This window comes from Drosophila virilis, chromosome 3, assembly GCF_030788295.1.
Source record: "Drosophila virilis strain 15010-1051.87 chromosome 3, Dvir_AGI_RSII-ME, whole genome shotgun sequence".
Classification (NCBI taxonomy): Eukaryota; Metazoa; Arthropoda; class Insecta; order Diptera; family Drosophilidae; genus Drosophila; species Drosophila virilis.
The window spans coordinates 15,901,818-15,923,919 of record NC_091545.1 but is presented as its reverse complement, the minus strand read 5'-3'; the positions used below and the strand labels follow the sequence as shown (position 1 = coordinate 15,923,919).

Genomic DNA, 22,102 nt, shown 5'->3' with positions numbered 1-22,102 from the left:
GTCATAAACCCTTAGGGCCGTAATTTGAAACGTGTAGAGGCATTCGGTATTTAGAGGTATTCTATAGGGGTACATTTGCAGAATAAGCCCAGTTGCTAGTATTGAATTTCATGTCACGAAGTTCTCATGTCATATCATCGCCAAACATGCCTATACAAATATACTTACTATATAATACCATTTCAGAGTTTCTTTCAAGTAACACAAAAATCGATTCAAACACTTGACAAGCTTTGATTTTATTATTATTGTATAGCTAATATAGGAAACCTAAGCTTACCACTGTAGACACTAAACTTAAGCACTAAATTATGCAAAAGAGCTTTAAACTCGTGATAGATTATAGTTATACATAGCATGTGTGTATATATACCATATGTATATATATCTCTTCTCTCTCGCTCGACATATTGGTAGTGTAATCAATACGACAACAGCAAAGCCAGCGTCAATGCAATCCAATTGAGCTCAAACAGACCGCCGAGCTACGAGCTCGGTGGAGCCCTGCCGCACTTTCCACCAGCTTAACTCTTGGCTCCTCCCTTACATTTTGTCGTGCGTGGCGCTGTCCTCCGCTGCCGACCAGACGACGGCTCCGCCAACAACTGGCAAGTGATAATCGCGTGGCGGTGTAAAGGGCCGCACAAAGTGTCGCCACTGATGATGGGCGTGGTGATGATGATGCTGTAGCTGAAGCTGATGATGATGTGGGGGCGTCGATGTCACTGTCGCGGTTCCCGTTCCCGCTGCCACTGTCGCTCCCGTTGCCGTTGCATGCTGGTGCTGCTGGTGGCAGCTATTCGGCTCGAATTTCGGGCGTGGAATGCGCAATTGTTTGATCTCGGTCAAATAGGTTTCCATGCTGAAGGGCCAATTGTTTGTCCGCCTGTTGATTTGTTAAGTTGTTTTAATGAATCGTCCGATTTGTTGTTCTTTAACCAAGTTGCAAATGCCAAGCGGTGTGTGTGTGCGTGGTGTGGGTTGTTTGTTGTCGGCAGTTCGACAAAGCTAAAGCCAAACATACGACCGATTGACTAGGACAAACAACCGCTTAGTGCAGCTTAAAATGAATGTGTGTCTAAATCAGGTTTGCCAAACCAACAAAAAATGGTTGCCAATTCGAACCAGCATCCTGCCTTTCAGCGCCTTCCACACAGGTTTTTGTTTAAACCTTGATTTGTCACACATTTTCAAAATTTTAATGAAACAATTTAATAATTTAACAATTGCCCGTTGTACTGGAAATATTGCAAGCCGTAAATATTTACATATACAAACTGCGGGCTACATTTTATTTCCACCCAAATTGGCATTTATCAAATTTAGTTGGATAAATGCAATAATTGGGTCATAGTTATTTATACTTTGGGGCTAACTATTCCTCAGCATATTTGTATGCCTATACTCTGGAACATATGTAAATATTTTTGGATAGTTATCATTCAACAACTTTTTCCTCCCATTCCACGAAGTTGAGTGGATTTCTACCAAACTTAATTTTACTACAGATAATGAATTTTACATAGATCTTAGAATCTCTATGACTTACAGATAAGAAATTCACATAGATCTTAGAACGAGGTCTTGAAAGTTAGTAGTTGTGATTAACGGGCTTTCACCCATATTCCACGCTTTGGAGTGGAATTCAAAATAATGAATACAGCTGTTAAAATGTTTGCTGGCTACCGCCAATAGATTGGACTGTTTATTATTTGTCACATAAATTTATCTGTATGTATTTGTGGACATATAGTAGACATTATTCAATGGCTAACAAGTCGCATTATAAAGCTATTGTGCCTGCTTTGCAAGGAGTATACGAAAAGTGAAAGTAAATTAACCGCTTTTAAAGTAACAACAAGAGCAGCAACAACAACAACAACAATAACATCAACAATAGCAATAGCAACAGCAACAAATGTTGCTTGTGGATTGTGTTGCCAAAAGACACGAAAATTGCAATAATTTCCGCAAAAGGCGTTCGTCCAAATCAACGCATCGACTGCAAGTTCAATGTGTGTGTTAGCTGTCTGGCGCTGTCAGAAGCCATTTGGGATGTAATATGGCCAGCTGCAGCTGGAGCTGAAAGAGAGAAGTAGACGGGGAGGCAGACAGAGAGGGAACTACTCGCTTAGCCCTGTTTACACAGCTGACACTGTGCGACGGGGCAGCAAAGGGGGCAAGTTCGACTTCTTCGAGCGGTGACCAGCGACCGGCTGAGCAAGCAACCAGTTTGATTTCAACTAAAAACAGACAAACAACTTTTTGTTGTTGTTGTTGTTGCTGTTGCTGTAAGTGGATGTCTGGGCAATGCGACACTCACTTTTTGTTGAAGTTACAACGGCAGCAGCAAGTCCATGCAGGCCGGCAGGCCGGCAGGCAGGCAGTTAGGCAGGCAGCCAGGCGAAGACCAAAACTCAAAGTGGGTCATTAGAGAAACGTACTAAATAAGGTACAAAACTTTGTCAAGAGCAGCATAAATGGAAAGTAAATAGTGGTTGTTGCTGTTGTTGTTGCGTCCAAGAAAGCGGCAAACAAGCAACTCGAAAAATGTTGTTTATAATGTAAATAGACGTTAAATAAATCATTTTGATGCGTAGCAGCAGCAGCAGCAGCAGCGCCAACAAAACCATCCAAAATCCGGTCTAAAAAGTCAATGGGTGTAAAGCATAATCAACACACTTAATAGTCGAGTCTCTAAGGGAGAAGGTAGACAGAGAGAGAGAGGGAGAGAGGGAGAGAGGGAGCGCCCTCGCCATGTCTTCAAAAACATTATTAAGCAGCCAAACTAATGAATCCAATTGTGTTGGCCAGTGTCAAATGCTGGCAACTTTATTTTTTACAGTTACCTAGTTTTTGAACTGTCGGGAAGAGTACAGAAAAGTTCTCACAGCTTCCACTTTAGGCAACTACTATGCTCGGGTGCTCAGTTAAATGTCTGCTATTTATTAGGAATAGGTTTAATGACCAGCTTCAGTTTGCTTTGGGCGAACGATTAGTGTCCGTTTTAATTGGCTATGAAAAGTTGGGTATATTGAGGAAAACACGAATGAAATATTCTCTACAAGGTTCCGTTTAAATTGCCTTATCTAACGAATTTGCATCTGAGTCAGGTGTTCATCTAATTCACTCGATGGATTTACAAAGGTGTTCGGATTATGATAAAGAGCTGTTTCTTAGAAAAATGAAGCACGATTTAAATTATTTTATAATTAATATGATAGACTTAAAATGTCCTCTGCAAGAGTGAACTATATATTAAAACAAGATTTATGCATTCATTTTTATAACATCTTAATAACCTCTCTCTCAGGCTACAAGGCATATTTCAATATGTACATCAGTTAATATTTCACTGATCATTCAGACAAATTGTCTCAGGGAAAGTAAGTTTATTATGTGTGCTATCATTTATGCATATACATAATCAACACGTTCTCAGATTCTGCTACATCATCCAATCTAATCAATTTATTCCCAAGCTTTTGACATCATCTTTCTTTTATTTGGACTGTGACCCAGTTAACTGAATATCACATTTAATCATGTTGCACAATGCTCAAGTTGGGGCGTTTGCCGCTTTGACAGACAGCTTGGCGATCGGTCAGCTGTCATGTTTTTAGTTTGTGGGTCAATGCGCTGATCTGGCAGCGAGAAATAATAATTATTATTATGGCCAGTTATATGCATATGGTAGACGGTGTCACAATAGATGGTCGCATGATCTGCTCGCCGGTTTGCTAGCTAACAATGGTGTGAATTGGACAGCAAATTAGCTGCTCACCTTTTGTTTACAAAAGATTAATAGACAGAGAGTTAGACTGAGAGTTGGATGCGAGCACAGAACCAGCTGCTGAAAAGTTTCACAACAAAAAAAGTTGGCGGGTTCTGTGCACGGAAAAGTTAAAGTGACGACGACGCGTCGAAACTTTCACAAAGCAGAAAGAGAATTTTCCAACAGTTAGAATAATGAAATTGACGTTCAATTGCCCAGCCCACATTTAACTGTACTCCAGCTGTCCCAGCTTTAGGTTTTCTTTTCTATTTTATTTCTATTTTTTTTTTTTACGGATTATTTTTCAAACGGACTGAGTTTGTCAGTCAGCAGTTTTTTGAAATCCGCTTAGAGCCAACAATTTAAAATCAATCAAATTTATGACTTTGCAAACTTCACAGCGGTTCGTCGTCTATATGTATATTACATATATATATGGATGTAGCTGGTTGGTTGATTTGTAACCAAATCCAACGGCGCAGACAGCCTCACAGATACACAGATACACATATACACATGCCATTGACCTCAATGAAGCCGCATTTGTCTGCTGTATCTCACAGATACTTGCTAACTCGAGTAGCCCGGGCCAAAGTTGCCCAACTGCCATTAGATACGCATTGACATATGTTTATATGTACATATATATAAATATATATATATAAATATATATATTGTGCGTATTGCTCTATGACTCTGTTAATGTTGCCAATTTATTGGGCTATTGGATTTTAATGCGGCGTATTTCAAAATAATGTTCAAGGTGAAAAATCTTAAATTTGACATATTTGAAATGAATTGAATTGAAATTATTTAACTGTATCTGATGAAAAGTTTATTTTGGGCGCAATTATGTGATTTGTTGTGGGTAAATTGAATTTTTATTATTATTATTGATTATGAAACCAGCATCAGTCAAATATTGATCAAGTGATGCAATAAATAATTTTACTCTTATATTGCACATTTCTCTCCAAAAGTTTTTACACTAAATGAAAATTTATTATGATTCACAAATGCACTTGTGAATTTCGTTATTTTGCTTAAGTTGAAGTTAAGTTTGAGACTGCCTGTCAATTATTCGGTATAAAAATATTTTGACATTGATCTTCTGCCTTGAAAAGTCCAACTCAATTTGACTTTTTGAAAATAGTTTTCCGCAACTAATTATTTTTGTTGGCAAGAACTAATTGGCCAAGTGAAAACTATGGGTAAAAGTAACTTAACTGTTGGCTGTCAGTTGCCTTGTTTCGTTTTTCGTTCTTGTTTGTCTGACGCGGTTTATAGCTCGTCCTACTGCTAACTGCTTTCCCTTTAGTCTTTAGTTAGTTTTTGCTTTTGTAGGTCGAAATGTTTAGCGGCTGCTCGCAGACGTGTGCTCAGAATCTCTTGACTTCCGTCAGTTGTGTGTGACTGAAAGCAACTTAATTGCAAAACCAGTCGGCGCAAAAAATCAAACTGAAGCTGTTGAGGCATAGCCCCTAGCTGCAGGCAATTAAAAAAACAGCCATAAACAAAAGAAATTAGCGCGCAACAACAAAAACCAAAGACCAAAAACAGGCAGAAGGTGAACAACAGAAGTTAATTGAATGCAAATGCAAATGCGATTGCAAAAAAGTGTTTGCCACAGTCTTTCAACGTGTCTGTGTGTCGCCTCATCTCCATTTCGGCTGAGACACATGTGTGTGGCAAGATTGCACTTGCCTTGCGGCCAAATGTTGCAAAAACCCAAACACACAATGATGATATAACAAAAAGCAAAATGGTAAAAACAAACACACAAAGCATCGTGTGCCCGGGGCAATTGACGCCTGGCCGCAAGAAAACGCAGCCCAGGTAACTTCTTTCAATTGATGTTGTTTATTATTTGTTAGTTCGAGTCGGCTGTTGTTTATGCAACAATTTGTGGCAAACAGAGCGCGAAATGAGCGGCAACAACGCGAAATTTGTCAACGCCACAACTTGCCTGCAACTTGTTTAAGTTTTTGGTATTTACACGTAATTTACTATTTATACGCACGTTTTGTATCTTACAAATTGTGAACTCAGCCGAAGAAGCTGTCGCTCGCTGTCTCTGTCTCCAGTTTGTCTGTGTCTGTGCCTCTCTTGTCGCTTGTCTCTCGACTCTTGATGGGCCTGGGCCAACCTAACGCTTCAAGCAACGACGCGCAACTAAAAACTGAAAATGCAGACGCGGCCAAAACAGCAGCCAACTGCGATGTCGGCGTCGTCAGTGCCGCTGTTTTGGTTTGTACACTACTGCCATGGGGTATAGTAAATTTCCCATACATTTGGGCTGGCTTGGGAGCAGCTCGACAAGCTCCTAAAACCGAGTCGCTGCTTCAACTTACAGTGCGAAACGACACAGCTCTTAAAGCTGGTTTTGGAAATACCTAAACCTCAGTTATATTTCAAGTCAAGTTCCTTCGGCCTGTTACATACATTTGCACAAAATTATTATTCCCTTTTTAACTGTGTTTAAAGGATTCAGACGATAAGCAACCCTTTAATATAAGATTAAAGCGCATTTGAGTGCATGGCATTGGGGAAGGGGGAAAGGGCATTCAAGTGTTGTTGTGAAATTGTAATGTTTAAATATCTCGTAGTTCACTTTGCGTGTGGCTTTCTTTAAGCCTCTCCGACTGTCTGCGTTTCAGTTACTTTTTATGGCTCAGTAATAAAAAAAATGACACGCAGCGACACAGCGAGGCAAAGGCAACAACGACAGCAACAACAATTATAAATGGTGCAGATTGTCCAAAAGATTGTCAATATTTATGGCTAAAAATTATTATAGAAAAGTAATACACACCCATTAGTATATCATTTTCCATACGCAAATAGGCATAGTTTTATATATATATATATATAAGTGTATGTATGTATAAGTAAGTTAAGTACACGTGTAAGTGAGTTGTAAGCGGTCTGTTGTAAGCTTTACGCAATGGCCAGCAGCAATGGCTGCAGCTGCAGCAGCGGCAACAGCAGCAGATACGTTCGCATCTATGAGATACTGTATCTGCAGCTGACACACTGCAGCTGGGGCTGCGGCTACGGCTGGCATCGCTTGTTGTTGCTCACCGCAGTTTGTCGGCGTTTTTGTTTTGCTCTTGCATGACGTAAACAGAAAATCTGCTCAATCGTTTTTTTTTTTTGTTTTTTTTTTTTTGCTGCTGTTGATTTGTTGTGTATGGAGTTGATGGTCAAAAGCCACGTTTGGCCATGAAAAGAGATGAGCTACGTTTTGTTTTTCTTTTTCATTTTGGTCAACTTGTGTCTAATTGTTAACAGTTTTAGCAGGCACTTGCGCATTTACAGTTGCCATTGTTGTTAAATTTTATTCACATATACCTGTTTCTTTCTCTTTCTCTTTCTCATGCTCTTTAATCTGTGCGTGAACTGGCTGAAATAACAAACTAAACCTCAAATACAAAAAATACAGGAACAGGTAAGCGCTTTGCGTTCGCTTTGCATTCGTTTTTCGTATGCGTCGTCGTTTGTTACAATTTAAGCACTTTTTTCAAAACTATCTTTTAAACACACACACACACACGCACACATTCACACAACATGCCCAACTAAACAGCCACAAACACACACACACAGCCACACACATACATAAACATATATAAATAACTTCATCACAAACAAAATACAATAAGGAAGCAGCCAATTTAGCTGCACATGCTAAAAGAAAAGTCTTTTGCCCAAGCGTTGTAAATATTTAGCGCTATTTTTACTATGTATTTCCCACTGATTGTTGTTAATATCTCTACGGCTGCCATGCATTAGCTGTAATCGGCCGCGGAAATATGGATGTGCGTTGCGATCTGCCGCTGTTGCGCTTTACCAAACGAAACCCCAAAACTAAATTGCGGACATAATCAAGTTAATGAGTAAATAGACCAAGTTTTTTTTTGAGTTAAGTCATAGAAATGTGGTGCAAATGTAAAGTGGAAAATTACGCTGCAGCAGCGGCAGAAGCAAAGCTTTGCAGCGCCCCTAAAAGTATGCAACAGCTATTGAGCACAGTTAACCAAATGCTGGCAACATTTGATGCTAAGCAACATTTGCTGCTAGCAACATTGAGGCAGACAGCAACATTGTAGCTAGGAAGCAGTTCGATTTCTTATTGACAATCTTTTTTGCAGACCAATATGAAAAACAAATATTTAGCAGTCCAAGATAACTAGATGTTAATTTATATAAAGATAGAGACATTTATATCTAGTTTAATCATTAAAAATAGTCTTAAATAAATTACAAGCTCATTTTATGTAGTCGTAATCGTATTTGACATTAAGTAAATCATTTAGAACAACACAGGGCCGTATTTAAACAATGTAGAAAAACATATTTACTAGAAATAATAGAAACATACCCGTAAACCTGATTTAAAACCTATTTAGCTAAAAGTGTATAAATACGTAGCGTAAAAGAAACTATATATATTTATATATAAAATCGTATATATTAATATTGATAACATTGATATACTTAGTATGTAAAGGAGCGCAGTTGATGGCTCTACAATTCCCACATATCACAAAAGACAGCTCCAGAACCCCATTTACTTTCAATTCTGTTCGTGACACCATTTCTTTTGACCACATTCTCAATTCGTTCTGTTGGCACTTTAAGTTTCAATCATACTTTCATATACATGCATACATCTATGTATATCATATTCGTTTTTAGTCCAATGATTTTTGTTTAGTTTGTTAGTATTTAATTTTTGTTCCTGTTTAAGTTGTTTTGTGTGCTCTCGCTCTCTCTCTCTCTCTCTCTCTCTTTTGCTCTCTTTCTCAACCTTTACCCGTTCTCCCCCCGAAATTGTTCTCGTTTGTTCATTTGTGTGCATTTCAGGGCGGCTACTTAGATGGACTACGTTCACATTTGGGTGGTTTAACACAACGTGTCAAATCATGGTATTGGGGACGACCTCTTGTAAGTGCCAATGTATTTTTCGTTTAACGAAAGTAAACTATAAACCAAAAAAAAAAGAAACAAAAAAAACGAAAACCTTAAACAAAAACAAATCAAAATACAAAACAAAAAAATCAAAAATTAAAAGGAAATAATACAAACAGCAACCACAAAACACAATTATTTTGTGTCACAAGCAATAGAAGAGTTCTTTGCGAATGTTTGAAATACTTTTGGATTTGCATCTCGTTGCATTTTCAGCGCATAAATTCAAATTTAGCCTGACTTTAGTATTGTTGCAATAATGTTATTTTATGCTCTGTCTCACTCTCACTCTCTAAGTACGCTCTCTGTCTATTTTCTATCTCTATCTAAATAATTAACTAACCAACTAACCAACTAACTAACTAACTAACTGTTTGTATGTGCCTTGCAAGAAACAGCACAATGCGAGTGCAAATAAAAATAATAATAATAAAAAACTAAATTTGCATTTCCATTTGTTCCTCGCACACACACACACACACGCACACACAACCGTACACACACATGCATACAGTTTTTCTGTTGTAATCGTAGGAATTGTGTTTTAGTTCTTGACCTCGTCTCGTCTCGTTTATTGTTTCAAAATTCAACTAATTGCTTGCACACACACACACACACACACTCACTCGCACATACACTCTGACTTGAGCTCATTTGTTTCCTTAGCCGAATCAAAACGTAAACAGTTAACGTACTTAACTATATTTAAATGTTTGTTACGAATTCTTAACTTGCGCACCCAAGAAAAAATACTCGTTTCCCTTAAACTAACTAGAGTTTTTTTAGTCTCTTGTAAAGTAATTGTCAATGTAAGTATATTAACTAACAACAAAAAAAAAAGAATGCAAGATTAACAAATCATAATTCAACACGTTTCAAACAACGTCAACGCAAATTAAACAAAAAGGTCAAACTAAATAAAAAACAAACCAAAAGCCAAAAAAAAATGCCAAACAACCAAAGAAAAAGCTTGAAAAATACATTTGCACATTTACGCATGAGTCAACCTAATTTGTTAACACCAAAATCCACCACAAACCAAAACCCCACCAAAAGGCATCGACACATGCAAAAATTGATTTCAATTCCATCAACTTTTCATGTTTCGTTTGTAGTAAATGTATATATATATATATATATATTTATATATACATACATCTGGTAATTTGTTTCGCCCTGTAATTAGATTTTCCGCTCCTGTCATACTTTTGTACATTTGCGTTTATATAAATCCTCTTATATTTTCATCTTAACTTTAGCTGCTGCTGCCCTTCACACACACACACACACACACTTTCTCACACACACACGTACACCTCTAGTCGTAGCTAAAGCTCTAGATACCCACATCTGTAAAATAAGTTCAAGTTTTTTGAAGTTTTAGTTAGCGCTTTTCTGTCCAAAATAAAACCAAACCCTTACAAATCGAAACTAAATAGCCAATAAATCTAGTCTTGTTGAAAATCTAGCCAAAAATCTAAGTGTCTTAGTTGCCAAGTTTTGCAAGCCGTTTCTTTCGTAAAATACACTCTATAAATATTTAAACACATCCCGACTACACATCTTGTATAGCTGCAATGCCTATACACTACACTTAAACACACACGTACACACACACTCACACACACACATACACCAGCACTTGCATTCTCATAAATTGCACCCAGATACACACACACACACACACACACACACACACACACATTAAGTACACTTATTACAATTTAGGCTTATCTAAAAAGCAACATTTATTGTACTTTTTTGTTGTTAAATACATTGTTGAGTATTCTTGATCTGCGGTATCGATACCATGTGTATTTCATCTGCTATCGATTTATTTGCCAATCGATAACATTGCGGCATTCAAAATAGATTTAGGTTCTTTCTGTTGCTTAAACTGTTTTGGGTTTAGAAATATCTAATGCATATTGCAGAACGACAAAGCTTCTAAAAGGTATACCCAAAAATGTTTACCCTCCGATTATTTGAATATATCTACTCTGAAAGTTATCGGTCGATAGGCAGCAGACAACTGAAATTTAATTAAAACTCTGCTTTGAACGAATGCTCATAGACAAATGGAAGGCAGCCACATTTGAAAGCTGCTTGACAACGCCTTCAAATACATTTGTTTTACTCTGAGAATCAAAAATCGGAATCTTTCTGTTAACATTCATTATAAGCCTACAAAGAATTCCATATAAATTCAAGTCCCACAGCAAGTTTTCATATATCAAATGATATATTGCCACAATCAACTTATTGAAAAAGCAGCGCAACATTGTAATCCTTTATCAAATTGTCTTCAATTGAGTATCTCAATAAGATGCAGTGTACTCATGTGCATTTAACTTGCCAATTGCATACACAATGCATAAAATTCATACTTTGGGTTGTATGCAAATGAAATTTATACAAAACAAGAAAGTGTTCACAGTAAAGTTAGCAATTCTCAATTTAAATCGATTCACTCAAGCACGCAAAAAGCTTTTGCATATGCTGTTCTGCTACCATCACCACGATTCCCGATACCCTCCCACACTCTAAAGTACGTTTCACTTTTAACTCAACTACGTACACATATATATCTATCTATATATATATATATATTTTCAAATACCATACTTTCTCAACTGCATATCTATTTGTATGTCTGCAAGTAAACAAACTAAAACAATTGTACCATAATAATACCAAAAAGTAAATAAAACATATTACAAGAAGAACACTTTACATGGACGCAATATCGTCTTGTTGTTGCCAAAGTTCAACATCAGCATTTGCAACGATAATTATGTTTTTTTTTTTATTATCTAGCAACAATTCTTAGTACAAATACAACCAATTCTTATGCAAACATCTTTCTACTATTTTCATTTTATATTCAACATTTTGTAAAAACAAATCAATTCAAAAACAAAAAAAAAAATACAAATTCTTTACAACTTTGCGCACTCTGCATAAAATTCGGCCAAAATTACGAAATGACCGTATGCAAAACAAAAAAAAAAAAAAAACACAAAAAATATTTAAAAAAAAAAATAAATTAGGAGTTGGCCACAAAACTCTCAAGAAGTTTCGATATGAAGGAAGAAGGCGGCACTTTGCTGGGCGATAAAGGTGTACGAAGGCATCAGGTGAGTGCTACAATTAAGTGCGTTCTGCAAGCACAATAAATACCAGAAAATAATACCAATGAAATATACCAAAATAATAATACCAAAATACTCGTGTTTATCGAGCTACGTCCGCAGAGAATGCCAACAAAATAAAACTAGATAAAAGAATGTTTGCGGTTTGATTTTATAATTCGCTAAAATTCAAATTTACGCTCTAACAGTACGTTTTGTTTTACTCTAATAATCTCTACAAGAACACATACAAATGCACACACGACAAACTTTTAGAAACCAAAAATTTAATGCAATTTGGTCAACAGAAAAATAACCAACATCTCATGCTCCATTCTCACAGAAACAAACGAAACACTAAATAAACCAAAAATATCAAAGAATTGGATTCCCTTAGCATTAAAGTTTCATTTCGTTTGCCGCCCACATACACTTAAAAAAATATACAATGCCTTTACTTAAAATTTGTAAAAAGTACTTTTGAAAAGAAACTATATCTTAGCTTTGCTTGCCTTTAATCAAACACAATCTATACATATTTAGCTTTTGACAAACACCATTCAAATTTGATATTTATTAATCATATTACTAAGCATTAGTAAATTTAGGCTATAAACTATATCTTGCAGCTTTTAACAGCAAGTTATGCTATGCTTAACAACATGATTGTACGCAAAGTCTGAGCGTTTCTCAGGTTTATTTTCATGTGTACATATTATGCTTGACTCTCGTTTCATGATCCCTTAGTCCATGCAGCGTCTGTCAACTGAGCAGAACGGTGGTTCAACGACTGAACAAACACATGAACACAATCCAAACGTCGTACCTGATCATAGAGGCAACTTACACATTACAGTTAAGAAAACCAAACCAATTTTAGGTATTGCTATCGAAGGTGGTGCTAATACAAAGCACCCGCTTCCTAGGATAATCAATATCCATGTGAGTACACAACATACTCATAAAGTGATCCCAACTAAATGTTATCGAATTGGGGTAGGAAAATGGTGCGGCATTTGAAGCGGGCGGCTTGGAAGTCGGGCAACTGATACTGGAGGTAGACGGCACCAAGGTGGAAGGTCTACATCATCAGGTGAGCTGCATTGATATTCATATGAGAATTCTGACGAGCATTGTTAACATTGTAGGAGGTTGCTCGATTGATAGCCGAATGCTTTGCAAATCGTGAAAAGGCTGAAATAACCTTCTTAGTTGTCGAAGCAAAAAAATCAAATTTGGAACCGAAGCCAACAGCGTTAATATTTTTAGAAGCCTAACATTTGCTTGCCCTGCCGGCTAGTGACCCATTGGAACGACAAAAACTCGAGTTCCTCTATGAATGGGGCATCGATTTAACGGAGACGCCAAAACCAATGCCAACACCGATACCGCTGACAAAAGCTAAAAATCCACCGCCACTGCCTCATGAGCTACATACCAACAGCAACAGCAACAGCAACAGCAACTATGGCAGTAATTCTGCGCTCAACAATCATCATCAACATCCTCATCATCAGCAGCAGCAACAGCAGCAGCAACACTATCATCCCAATACACCCAGCAACACACCAACAACACAAGCAACAGCTGCAACTACAACAAAACAACAACAACAACAGCAACAGAGACCACACTTGAACAGCAGCAATACACCAACAAAAGCATCGCGCGAGGCGACGCCAACCCGTGAGCAACAGCAGCAGCAGCAGCAACATGCGACGCCCACATGCGAGCCACACACACCAACACGTCAACAACAGCAACAACAACAACACCAACAACGGGAGCAACATCATCGCGAGCGCCAGCAACAGCTGCGCGAACAACGTGAGCAACGCGAACGTGAATACCAACACGAACACCAGCAGCATCATCTACGCGCACATCCTGCTTATCATCGTGAGCACCGTGAGCATCGTGAGCACGAGCAGCAATATCATCATCAACAGCATCACAATCATCATCATCATCAGCAGCAGCAGCAGCAGCAGCAGCAATCATCAGCGCATTATCAACAGCAGCAGCAACAGCGCTACAGTAGCAACAGCTACAAGAATCATAATAATTCCGTTTACCAGTGAAAAATGAGAAAAACAACAACAACAACAACAACAGCAACAATCAGAATCGCTAAATTGGAACAATTTTGGAACATTCTTTCAAACGGCTTTCAACAGTTAACAGTTAAATTGTGCTAACAAAAACCCCTCAACGCTAATGTATCGCTCTCCCTCTCCCCTCTCTCTTCAACCCTATCTAGTTATCAATGTCTCTTACGCACGCCTCTCTACACCAGCTGCTTAAAAGTAGTCCCCCCCCACACAGAATAGAAATTGGAAACTTTTCGATATGCTGTAAGCAAATATGCAATTCAATGTTGTTGTCTGAGCTCCCGTTAACAATTTCCCATCCCAACTATCCACACGTCTGTGCTCTTTTGTTGTAGTTTAAGAGCTGCTCTATAGACAAAAAAAAAATGATAATAATAATATTTAGGTGTGTTTGATACAGTTTTGTTGACTTCTGACCAAACTCTCTTTGAATACATATCCAATTTCGTTTGAAAATCGCGCACTTTTAGCTCATGTATCAATAATTGTCATAGTTTCCATTTATTTTCGATTTTGTTTCTATTCCCAATATATCAATACAAATTATCACACTGCCAAGAAAATATTAAAAATATATAAAAAAATAAAATAAAAAAAAAGAATATGTAGAGCAGCTCTCTTATCTCGCTACTTTCTGTCAAATCCAATGCAACCCACTTCCAACGTTTTTTAGCCAGTGATAAAACCAAGAGTAGAGCCCGTAACTGAACTTAGGACTTCTAAAAAATAAATAACACTCATACACACGCTAATGTGTAAAGCTGTAACTATTTAACATATTGTTGTATTATGTATTTAATAATATGATTATGAACGAGCAACTTAGTCTAAAGGGTTAGTCGTTAAAAATTATTTAAACTAAAACCAAAATGAAGGCATATTTAATTTCACAAAAACGAAAAAAAAATACCAAAAAAAAAAAAGTAAGAAAATATCCACAAACCCAACCAAAAATAACAAAAATTATATGGCAAACATAAAAGTAAATAAGATGAAGAAACCAGAGCTTAAAAAGTTATAATTAAAGATCCCTTAACCGTAAGAACACATTAATAACGCAGAAGAAGCAGAGAATCAGCCACAGTCACTGTAAAAAAAAAAAAACAAGAACAAGCAAATAATCGAGCAGATCAGCTTATGTTATGCAATAATACACACATGGACACATGGACACACACACACACATGCAGAGCACACCTCCACATAATGCTTGACTATTTATGTAATTAGCAGAAACAGCAACAACATCAACAAGTATAAAGCCCACCTAAGCAAATAATTTGTAAAAAATAATCGTATAAAACGCATAATTACAAGCACACCACATGCATACATACGTACACACATACATGCACACACACGAATACATGTGTACAAACTAAAGCCTAATAGTTGAAAGAAAATACCATTTAAATACCAAACACCAGACAACACAAGCAGGCGAAGTGTCGTTAATACATACGTATTGCAAGCAGTGCGTACCACATACCAGATACCACAGACAGGCAAAGTGTTGTTAGGGCATACGTACTGCAAGCAGTGCGTACCACATACCAGAGACACCACAGCAGGAGATGTGACGTTAAAGCATACGTAAAGCAAGCAGTGCGTACCACATACCAGACACACAAAATAACATTTATCGAAACAAATACTTATCAAAATTAAACAAACCAAACCAAAAGAAAAAAAATAATATTAATAACCAATATGAAGAAACCGTATTTAGTACAATTTTAACTGCACACTGCACTCTTTTTGAATGTTTGTTAAATGTTTTAAGGAAAATACACACAAGAACAGCTGCAAAATTGTATTCCTCTCACGAAAATCCACTAAGAAAAAACAAACTATGGTAAACGAATTATATAATACTACAAAAAGCTACGCTACTCTACCATTAAAAACAACTAGCAATTTAAATACCATTTACAGATGAATATGCAGTAGAGAAAACGAACGCTTAAAATTTGAGGTTGATTGGCATTAAGTAAAGCATTAAAGACAAGTTAAAACGATGTTAAAGGCCGACAGGGCGCGATAACGAGCAAACTATCCAAACGCACGACTCAACAACTATTTGTGCAAGAATTTAATATGCATAAATGCATATATATATATTTATTGTAAAATATTAGCAAAAACCAAAAACAAACTAACTTTTTAATATGACGAGAAAACAAAAAAGAAACAAAATCTTAAAACAAAACCAAAAATATTACAAAATTTTTCACAATCTCTTTTTCTCTTATAGTCTCTATCTCTCTCTTTCTCTCTCTGGCTAACACACAATTTGTACCCAAATAATTTGGCAAAATTTGCAAATTTTTCAAATTTTTTAAAAACTTGTTTGTTGTGTATGCTAGCAAAAGAAATTGAATTGAATTGTAAACGTTTGTTAAATCAGAATACAAATCTCTGAATGTCGTATGAGCAAATTTTTTCCCCTTAAGTCAAGAGCGCTCCGTATTGAGCCGAAAGTTAGCTTTGTGTCTAATTCAGAAGGGAATATTTAAACGCCTAGCTTGTTTTTCATAACCGAACGCAAACTCTGTCTGCCAAGCTCTATTTTCTCTCTATATATCTATTGTGTGTGACTTTAGTGAGCAGAACAGAATAGAACGGAGATATTTGAAATGAAATGTTAAATGATATCGTAATTGTACTTTTGTTGACTATTATGTAATAACGCTTTGCTGTACGTATATTAGTTATGTAAATTTTTAGCCGAAACCCAATCAAGAGAGTTCTTAAGAAAAACACAAAACAATTTTCAAGCGCATGCTGTTAGTTATTGTTAGTAAACTATTATTATAAACAAATTGTTCGTGTATAAAACTATTTAAAAAAAAAACAAACAAAAACCACAAAAATATTTAAAATTCAAAATTCAAAATTGTAACTTAACTTTGAATTGGTCAACGCAAAAAAAAAAAAAATAATTAAAAACTTGTTAAAAGATTTTTTTTAAGCGTTTATGCGTGTCAATCAGAAGGATATCGTGTATTGCCTGATCGCAGCGCGACTTGTAAATTGCATAAAATTCTGATAAAAGGCTTACTTAAACTTAACTTAAACATAACATATAACATAATACCTAACTCACACAAGTACATTAAATATATATACCTATATATACAATTACATGTAACGCATATAGAGCATACTCGTATACTAACTATATCTAACGTATCGACAATGAAAAGCAATTTGAAGCAAACAAGCGAAACAAACAACAATTTCAATTCCCGAAACATATTTAACACACGAACACAGAACAATACGTCGAACTAATTGAGTTGAAGATGAGGCAACTAAAGATATATACATATATATTAGTTAAAACACAAGCAACAAAAGCTGCTATGCTATGCTAAAGGGTAAAAGGCATTTATTCATAACACAAATGGAAACCAGCTTATAAATACCATAAAAAAACAAACAATTAATATATATATATATATTAAAACAACTACCACGTAATATCGTAACGTAAATAGCAATAGCGTATACTAGTTGATATTAGCCGAGCTGCAGCCTCAGCGGAACTTGTTGTATAAAAGATTGAGCTAGACTTTTAAATGGGATTAACCTAAATGTTTATAATACACATACTTACAAGCATAACATATATATATATATATACACAGATAGACCTAACACTAACTGAGATCGAACGCTGTAGATAAATGTGTACAAAAGCTAAAAGATATTTACATGTTTTCAATGTATACTCTACGAAAAAAGAAATCGAATTATTGTTTTCAAGGTCTCGCCTTTGAGTTGAACCCAAATCATAAACTTTTGATTCACATATAGTAAACCTCTTGTAAGCCCAGATCAGACCAGATTATTTACACGAACTACAACTACAAACAAAACTGTGCCACCTAGTACATAACAACAAACAGTTATATATCTGCAATATATAGAAAGGATACGACTTGTAATATACATATAGAAAAAAAAAAGACAACAAAACTCAATGCTCACTTTTATATTTTTTATCATACATACTATATACACACACCTATATATATATATATATATATATACATTACTATATATCACAAGAAATCAAGGCACCGTTTTGCAACACTGAAGGAACTAAAAACAAAAAAAAGAAACTACAACAAATGATTAATAACAAAACCAAAACAGAAATTAGCTAAAAACTAAAAGAAATTACGTCTAGTCTTGATGAGGCATATTTATAAAGTCTAGCAGCTATAGAAATGGATTGCAATAGAAATTCTCAACAAGTTTAGGCAAAATCGAAGCTTTCTAGTTGCCAAGTGCTTCTGCTTCAAAGTGAATTACATTCCATAGAGACAGGCATATGTACTTAGTTCCATGCGAGACATCAACTTTTATAATTTTGATTCGTTTTCCCCCATATATCATCTCACTCATGTATTAGGCGATAACGAGAACACCAGGCATAGACGCAAAAGATCGAGCTAAACGGCATAGTGCATATATATATAATATATAGTCTTAAATGATATTTCAGTTGTGTATATTGTAAAGACAAGAACTATTGAGCAGAGCATAAAGTTAAACATTTAAAACCATTTATTGTGAATTAATAATATGTAATTGTATTTATCAAAATTAAACAGCAAGTAAACGCATTAGCATAGCAATGGAAAAATTAACAAGAGAAAGAAAATTAAAAACAAATGATTAATTATAAATTATATATATATATACACAAATATATATATATATGTATATATATATATAGATATATATATATATATATATATAAAGATATGAAAATGATTCAAGCGCTGATTTATTATTATATTATTAATTAAATTATTGCAAAACAAGAGTAAACAAATGATATTGTCCTTGGTATTTACATATACATAAAACAAACAAAACAAAAACAAACAAAAAATGAAAGAAAAATAAAAACAAAACGTTTTTTTATAAACCACAAACAGTTTCTTGCAGTGCACGCAAATAGCTTTAACAAGTTCATTTTCGATTCTAAACTGTTTTCCAACAAATGAACCGGTTAAACGGCCTGCTTAGCATAGTTCAGCGCATTTTGTTTTGTTTTTGTTTTGATTTCAATTTCGAATTCGATTTCGTGTTGTGCCTTTAGTTTAATTCCGCAACGCGCTCAATACGTAACTAAAACGCAAGTCCAGCCATGCCGCAGGCCAATCTGAAGCTGAGCCCACATGACCAGCAGGTATTGGAGTCCATATTCAATCCGCTGGAGCTGAGCGGCATGGGCACCCTCAACGTTGCCATCCAAGCGGAAGCGGAGCTGGCGGACGAGGAGCCCGAATCGCAGCTGCTGCAAGCCTCTCGAGAACTGGAGCTGCAGGCAGTGCGATTGACAGAGCGCGGCGAATTGGAGGAGGCTCTACTGCGATTTGGCCAGGCCTTAAGCCTGATGGAACGCGCCTCCGTCCTGAACAATCGAGCACAAGCACTGCGATTGGCCAAGCGCGATCAAGGTGAGAGAAAAACATTCTTGTCAAGAGCAAAAAGCAGACAAGCACAGAATCCTTCATATATACTAAGCTAACCGCAGGAATTTAAAGGCGTTTTATCAGTTGATAGCCCTTGATCCTTTTGGAGAAATTTTTAGAGGAATTCCCTTGGCAAAAATTTAGCTCCATATGAACCATATGCTTCAGACATTGACATAACAACTCCATAAGGCTGCATTTAAGGCTTAAATATGAATTCTCTCAATCTTCATAGATCACAAGGGCACAAGGCCATCGCCACCCTTGGGCAACTGAGAGCCGCTTTTAATTAAAAATCATTTAAGGTATTTTGCCCTATTTATTGCACATACGAAAATTGAGAAGACATTTCTCTAAATGCAATTAATTTTAATATTTAAAGTTCCATCCAAGCATTTATTTATTTTATCCAAGACGCGAACCCAAACACAACGCTCAGTTTAAGCTCGAGCACTAGATGTCGCTTATCACTGTTTGAAGTCGCTTTCGACTGATTTTTAATTGCATTTACACTGCTTGCAAATGTAGCTAAGCAGTGCAGCTAAATGTGGTCATATCACATATATGTCGATAACGATTATTATTTACAAACTTGGCTGTTAGAATAATATTCGAGTAAACCTTACGCAACTTTTGTCTGTTCCTTACACACCACAGAAGCGCTTAAGGATTTGAATCGTGCTCTGGAACTGGCTACTGAGCGGCAGGCGCGCACCAAATGCCACGCCCACTGTCAGCGTGGTGTATTATATAGAAAATTGGAGAATTTGGATGCAGCACGTGCCGATTTCGAGGCAGCTGCACTGCTTGGCAGCAAGTTTGCCCGGGAACAGGTGAGTGCCCAATTAATAGACCTCTGTTTATGCTAATAGTTTCTATAGCTGGATAATTGGAATATAATTTACAGCTGGTGGAAATCAATCCCTTTGCGGCGCTCTGCAATCAAATGCTGCGACAAGCGTTCGATCAGCTGAAGTGAGGGCTTTGATTTGGCTAAAAGGTGGAGTGAAGGCTCGTTAAAATAAATAAAAATTAATTAAGTTCGAGACGCGTCATTTAATGTGATAAGCAACAGCAAGAGCAAGAGCAAAAGCAAAAGCAACCGGTGCCGCATTATGTGGCAAGCTGCAAAGTCTAGAAGCGAATTCGCATAAAAAGTGGCACGTGGAACGGAGTCGTGAGCACTCGGGGGCCAATATACGAGTTAAACTAAAACGGCAGCAAAAACGAAAACAGTTATTAAATGCAGCAGGCCGGCTAGCGGCTTGTCAGATTGCAGCAGGCTGCGACTGTGGCAGCGACTGTGGCAGTGGCTGCGGCTGTTGATCCGACTGTGAATCCACACAATGAAGCCCGCTCCCCAGCACTGCGAGCTGTTGACGACCGCAAGCTAAATTAAAATAAACGAAAGTGGTTTGCGCAGGATAACGAGTGCTGCAGTCAGCGCAGGAGCAGGACGCGACGGCGCAACGGCGAGGAACTGGCACTGGGATTGAGCTCAGGCTTTTTGGGATTTGTGCGGTTTCTTGGCACGAGATCCTGCGCGCTGCACACATGTAAGCGCGCCAAGCTTAACAGTTAAGCGATGATGACGACGATTTGGTCGCCTGCTGCTGTTGTAAGCGGCCTTTGCTTTTTTTTTTCTTTTTCTCTGTTTTTTTTTTTCATGCGACCTGCAACGATTGCGGTCAAAAGACGCGCGCGTCCTGCTGCTGGCGCAGAAGCAGGTGCAGCTAACATCAGCATAAAATACACACACACACACACACACACAAACGAGCATAAGGTAAATATACAAAACGAAGAGAAAAGAAACTAAAAGATACAACTCGAATGCAAGTCAGGTGAGCGCAGTCGCAGTCGCAGTCGCAGCGACTAGTAGATGCGCAAGCAAGGCGTCCTTCTAGGCCAGGCACGAGGGTTGCCAGCGAACGACCCTCAGCAACCAATTTTTGATTGATCTCTTGCAGTTGGAGCATATAGCATATATAGTAGTAGTATGCAATGCACTTTCCGAAGGAAGTCGTAGGTAGCTCAACAACAACAGCAGCAGCAGCAGCAGCAGCAGCAGCAACAATGCCAGCTCCTGCGTATCCTGCGTCAGTTGTGCTGAAGCCGCACCAAAAACGAACGCCATATGTTGCACTTTGTGTCCGGGCAGGCTGAGCTAACGTTTGGGCTCCCCAGCGACAACAACGTCATGATCAGCAACATCATCATCATGTTAATCATAAGGTTAGCTCCCAGTTTATAGCGGAACTAAATACCAATCTTGACCATGCCGGAACTGTAATTTGATCGAAAGAGCCAGCCCGAAACAGATAGACATTAGATAGCATCTCATAAGTTTTTCTTCCTGCCAAATTATCTCACTCAGGCTCTGGCTCTGGCTGAGGCAGGCCTCGTCCTAGAGTGGAGATTCTGCTGGCATTGGGTTATTCACCCTCAGCTCTCGGCTCAACAGTTGCATTTGCGAGCTGCTTGCCTTGCTCTGTGCCCTTTGCTTTGCCCTCTGCTGCTCATTTCTGCATTCATTGTTGTTGTTATTGTTGTTGTTGTTGTTGTTGTAGCTTTTGTTGTTACCTGGTTCGGGGCGCGTGCCTGCTGTCGTCGTTGAGGGCT

The 22,102-nt window shown here is 37.3% G+C and overlaps 4 protein-coding genes across 9 annotated transcripts in view; 3 read left to right on the top strand and 1 right to left on the bottom strand.

Moving 5' to 3' along the window:
- Positions 1–13,163, top strand: part of dysc (whirlin protein dyschronic) — a 35,137-nt gene extending 21,974 nt beyond the window's left edge. For 2 of the 5 annotated variants that reach the window (XM_070207916.1, XM_032434545.2), the window contains exon 13: positions 7,218–8,200. In XM_070207916.1, the coding sequence (XP_070064017.1) occupies positions 7,218–7,286 (69 nt within the window). In that variant the 3' untranslated portion in view covers positions 7,287–8,200. Of the gene's footprint in view, positions 1–7,217; positions 8,203–8,641; positions 8,723–11,796; positions 11,884–12,624; positions 12,820–12,877; positions 12,971–13,025 lie in introns of those variants that run through there. The other 3 variants (XM_070207918.1, XM_032434553.2, XM_070207917.1) reach the window with 3 other exon arrangements.
- LOC6623105 (uncharacterized) lies at positions 215–5,955 on the bottom strand. Of its 2 annotated transcripts, none has more exons than XM_002047600.4 (2): positions 5,796–5,955; positions 215–886 (listed from the first exon to the last, which is right to left on the bottom strand). In XM_002047600.4, the coding sequence occupies exon 2, from the start codon at positions 859–861 to the stop codon at positions 544–546; it is 318 nt and encodes a 105-aa protein (XP_002047636.1). In that variant the 5' UTR covers positions 862–886; positions 5,796–5,955; the 3' UTR covers positions 215–543. The 2 variants fall into 2 exon arrangements, with proteins under 2 accessions (XP_002047636.1, XP_032290445.1); XM_032434554.2 differs by having other exon boundaries at positions 5,810–5,955.
- An 87-nt stretch (positions 13,164–13,250) lies between the features above and the next one.
- LOC138911039 (sex-determining region Y protein-like) lies at positions 13,251–15,098 on the top strand. Its single transcript, XM_070207919.1, has one exon. The coding sequence runs from the start codon at positions 13,251–13,253 to the stop codon at positions 13,956–13,958; it is 708 nt and encodes a 235-aa protein (XP_070064020.1). The 3' UTR covers positions 13,959–15,098.
- Positions 15,099–19,095: 3,997 nt separating this feature from the next.
- LOC6623665 (tetratricopeptide repeat protein 36 homolog) lies at positions 19,096–20,526 on the top strand. The gene is made up of 3 exons (XM_002047597.4): positions 19,096–19,465; positions 20,138–20,313; positions 20,388–20,526. Exons 1-3 carry the CDS (start codon positions 19,153–19,155, stop codon positions 20,457–20,459), a joined length of 561 nt encoding a protein of 186 aa, XP_002047633.2. The 5' UTR covers positions 19,096–19,152; the 3' UTR covers positions 20,460–20,526.
- Positions 20,527–22,102: the final 1,576 nt, after the last annotated feature.

What these genes read in the sequence shown, in the direction of transcription:
- LOC6623105 (XM_002047600.4), bottom strand. Translation starts at nt 861, where the DNA reads ATGGAAACCTATTTGACCGAGATCAAACAATTGCGCATTCCACGCCCG.
- LOC138911039 (XM_070207919.1), top strand. Translation starts at nt 13,251, where the DNA reads ATGCCAACACCGATACCGCTGACAAAAGCTAAAAATCCACCGCCACTG.
- LOC6623665 (XM_002047597.4), top strand. Translation starts at nt 19,153, where the DNA reads ATGCCGCAGGCCAATCTGAAGCTGAGCCCACATGACCAGCAGGTATTG. An exon ending in ATTGGCCAAGCGCGATCAAG is followed by an intron (nt 19,466 to 20,137) that starts GTGAGAGAAAAA and finishes TACACACCACAG; the next exon opens with AAGCGCTTAAGGATTTGAAT. An exon ending in GCAAGTTTGCCCGGGAACAG is followed by an intron (nt 20,314 to 20,387) that starts GTGAGTGCCCAA and finishes TATAATTTACAG; the next exon opens with CTGGTGGAAATCAATCCCTT.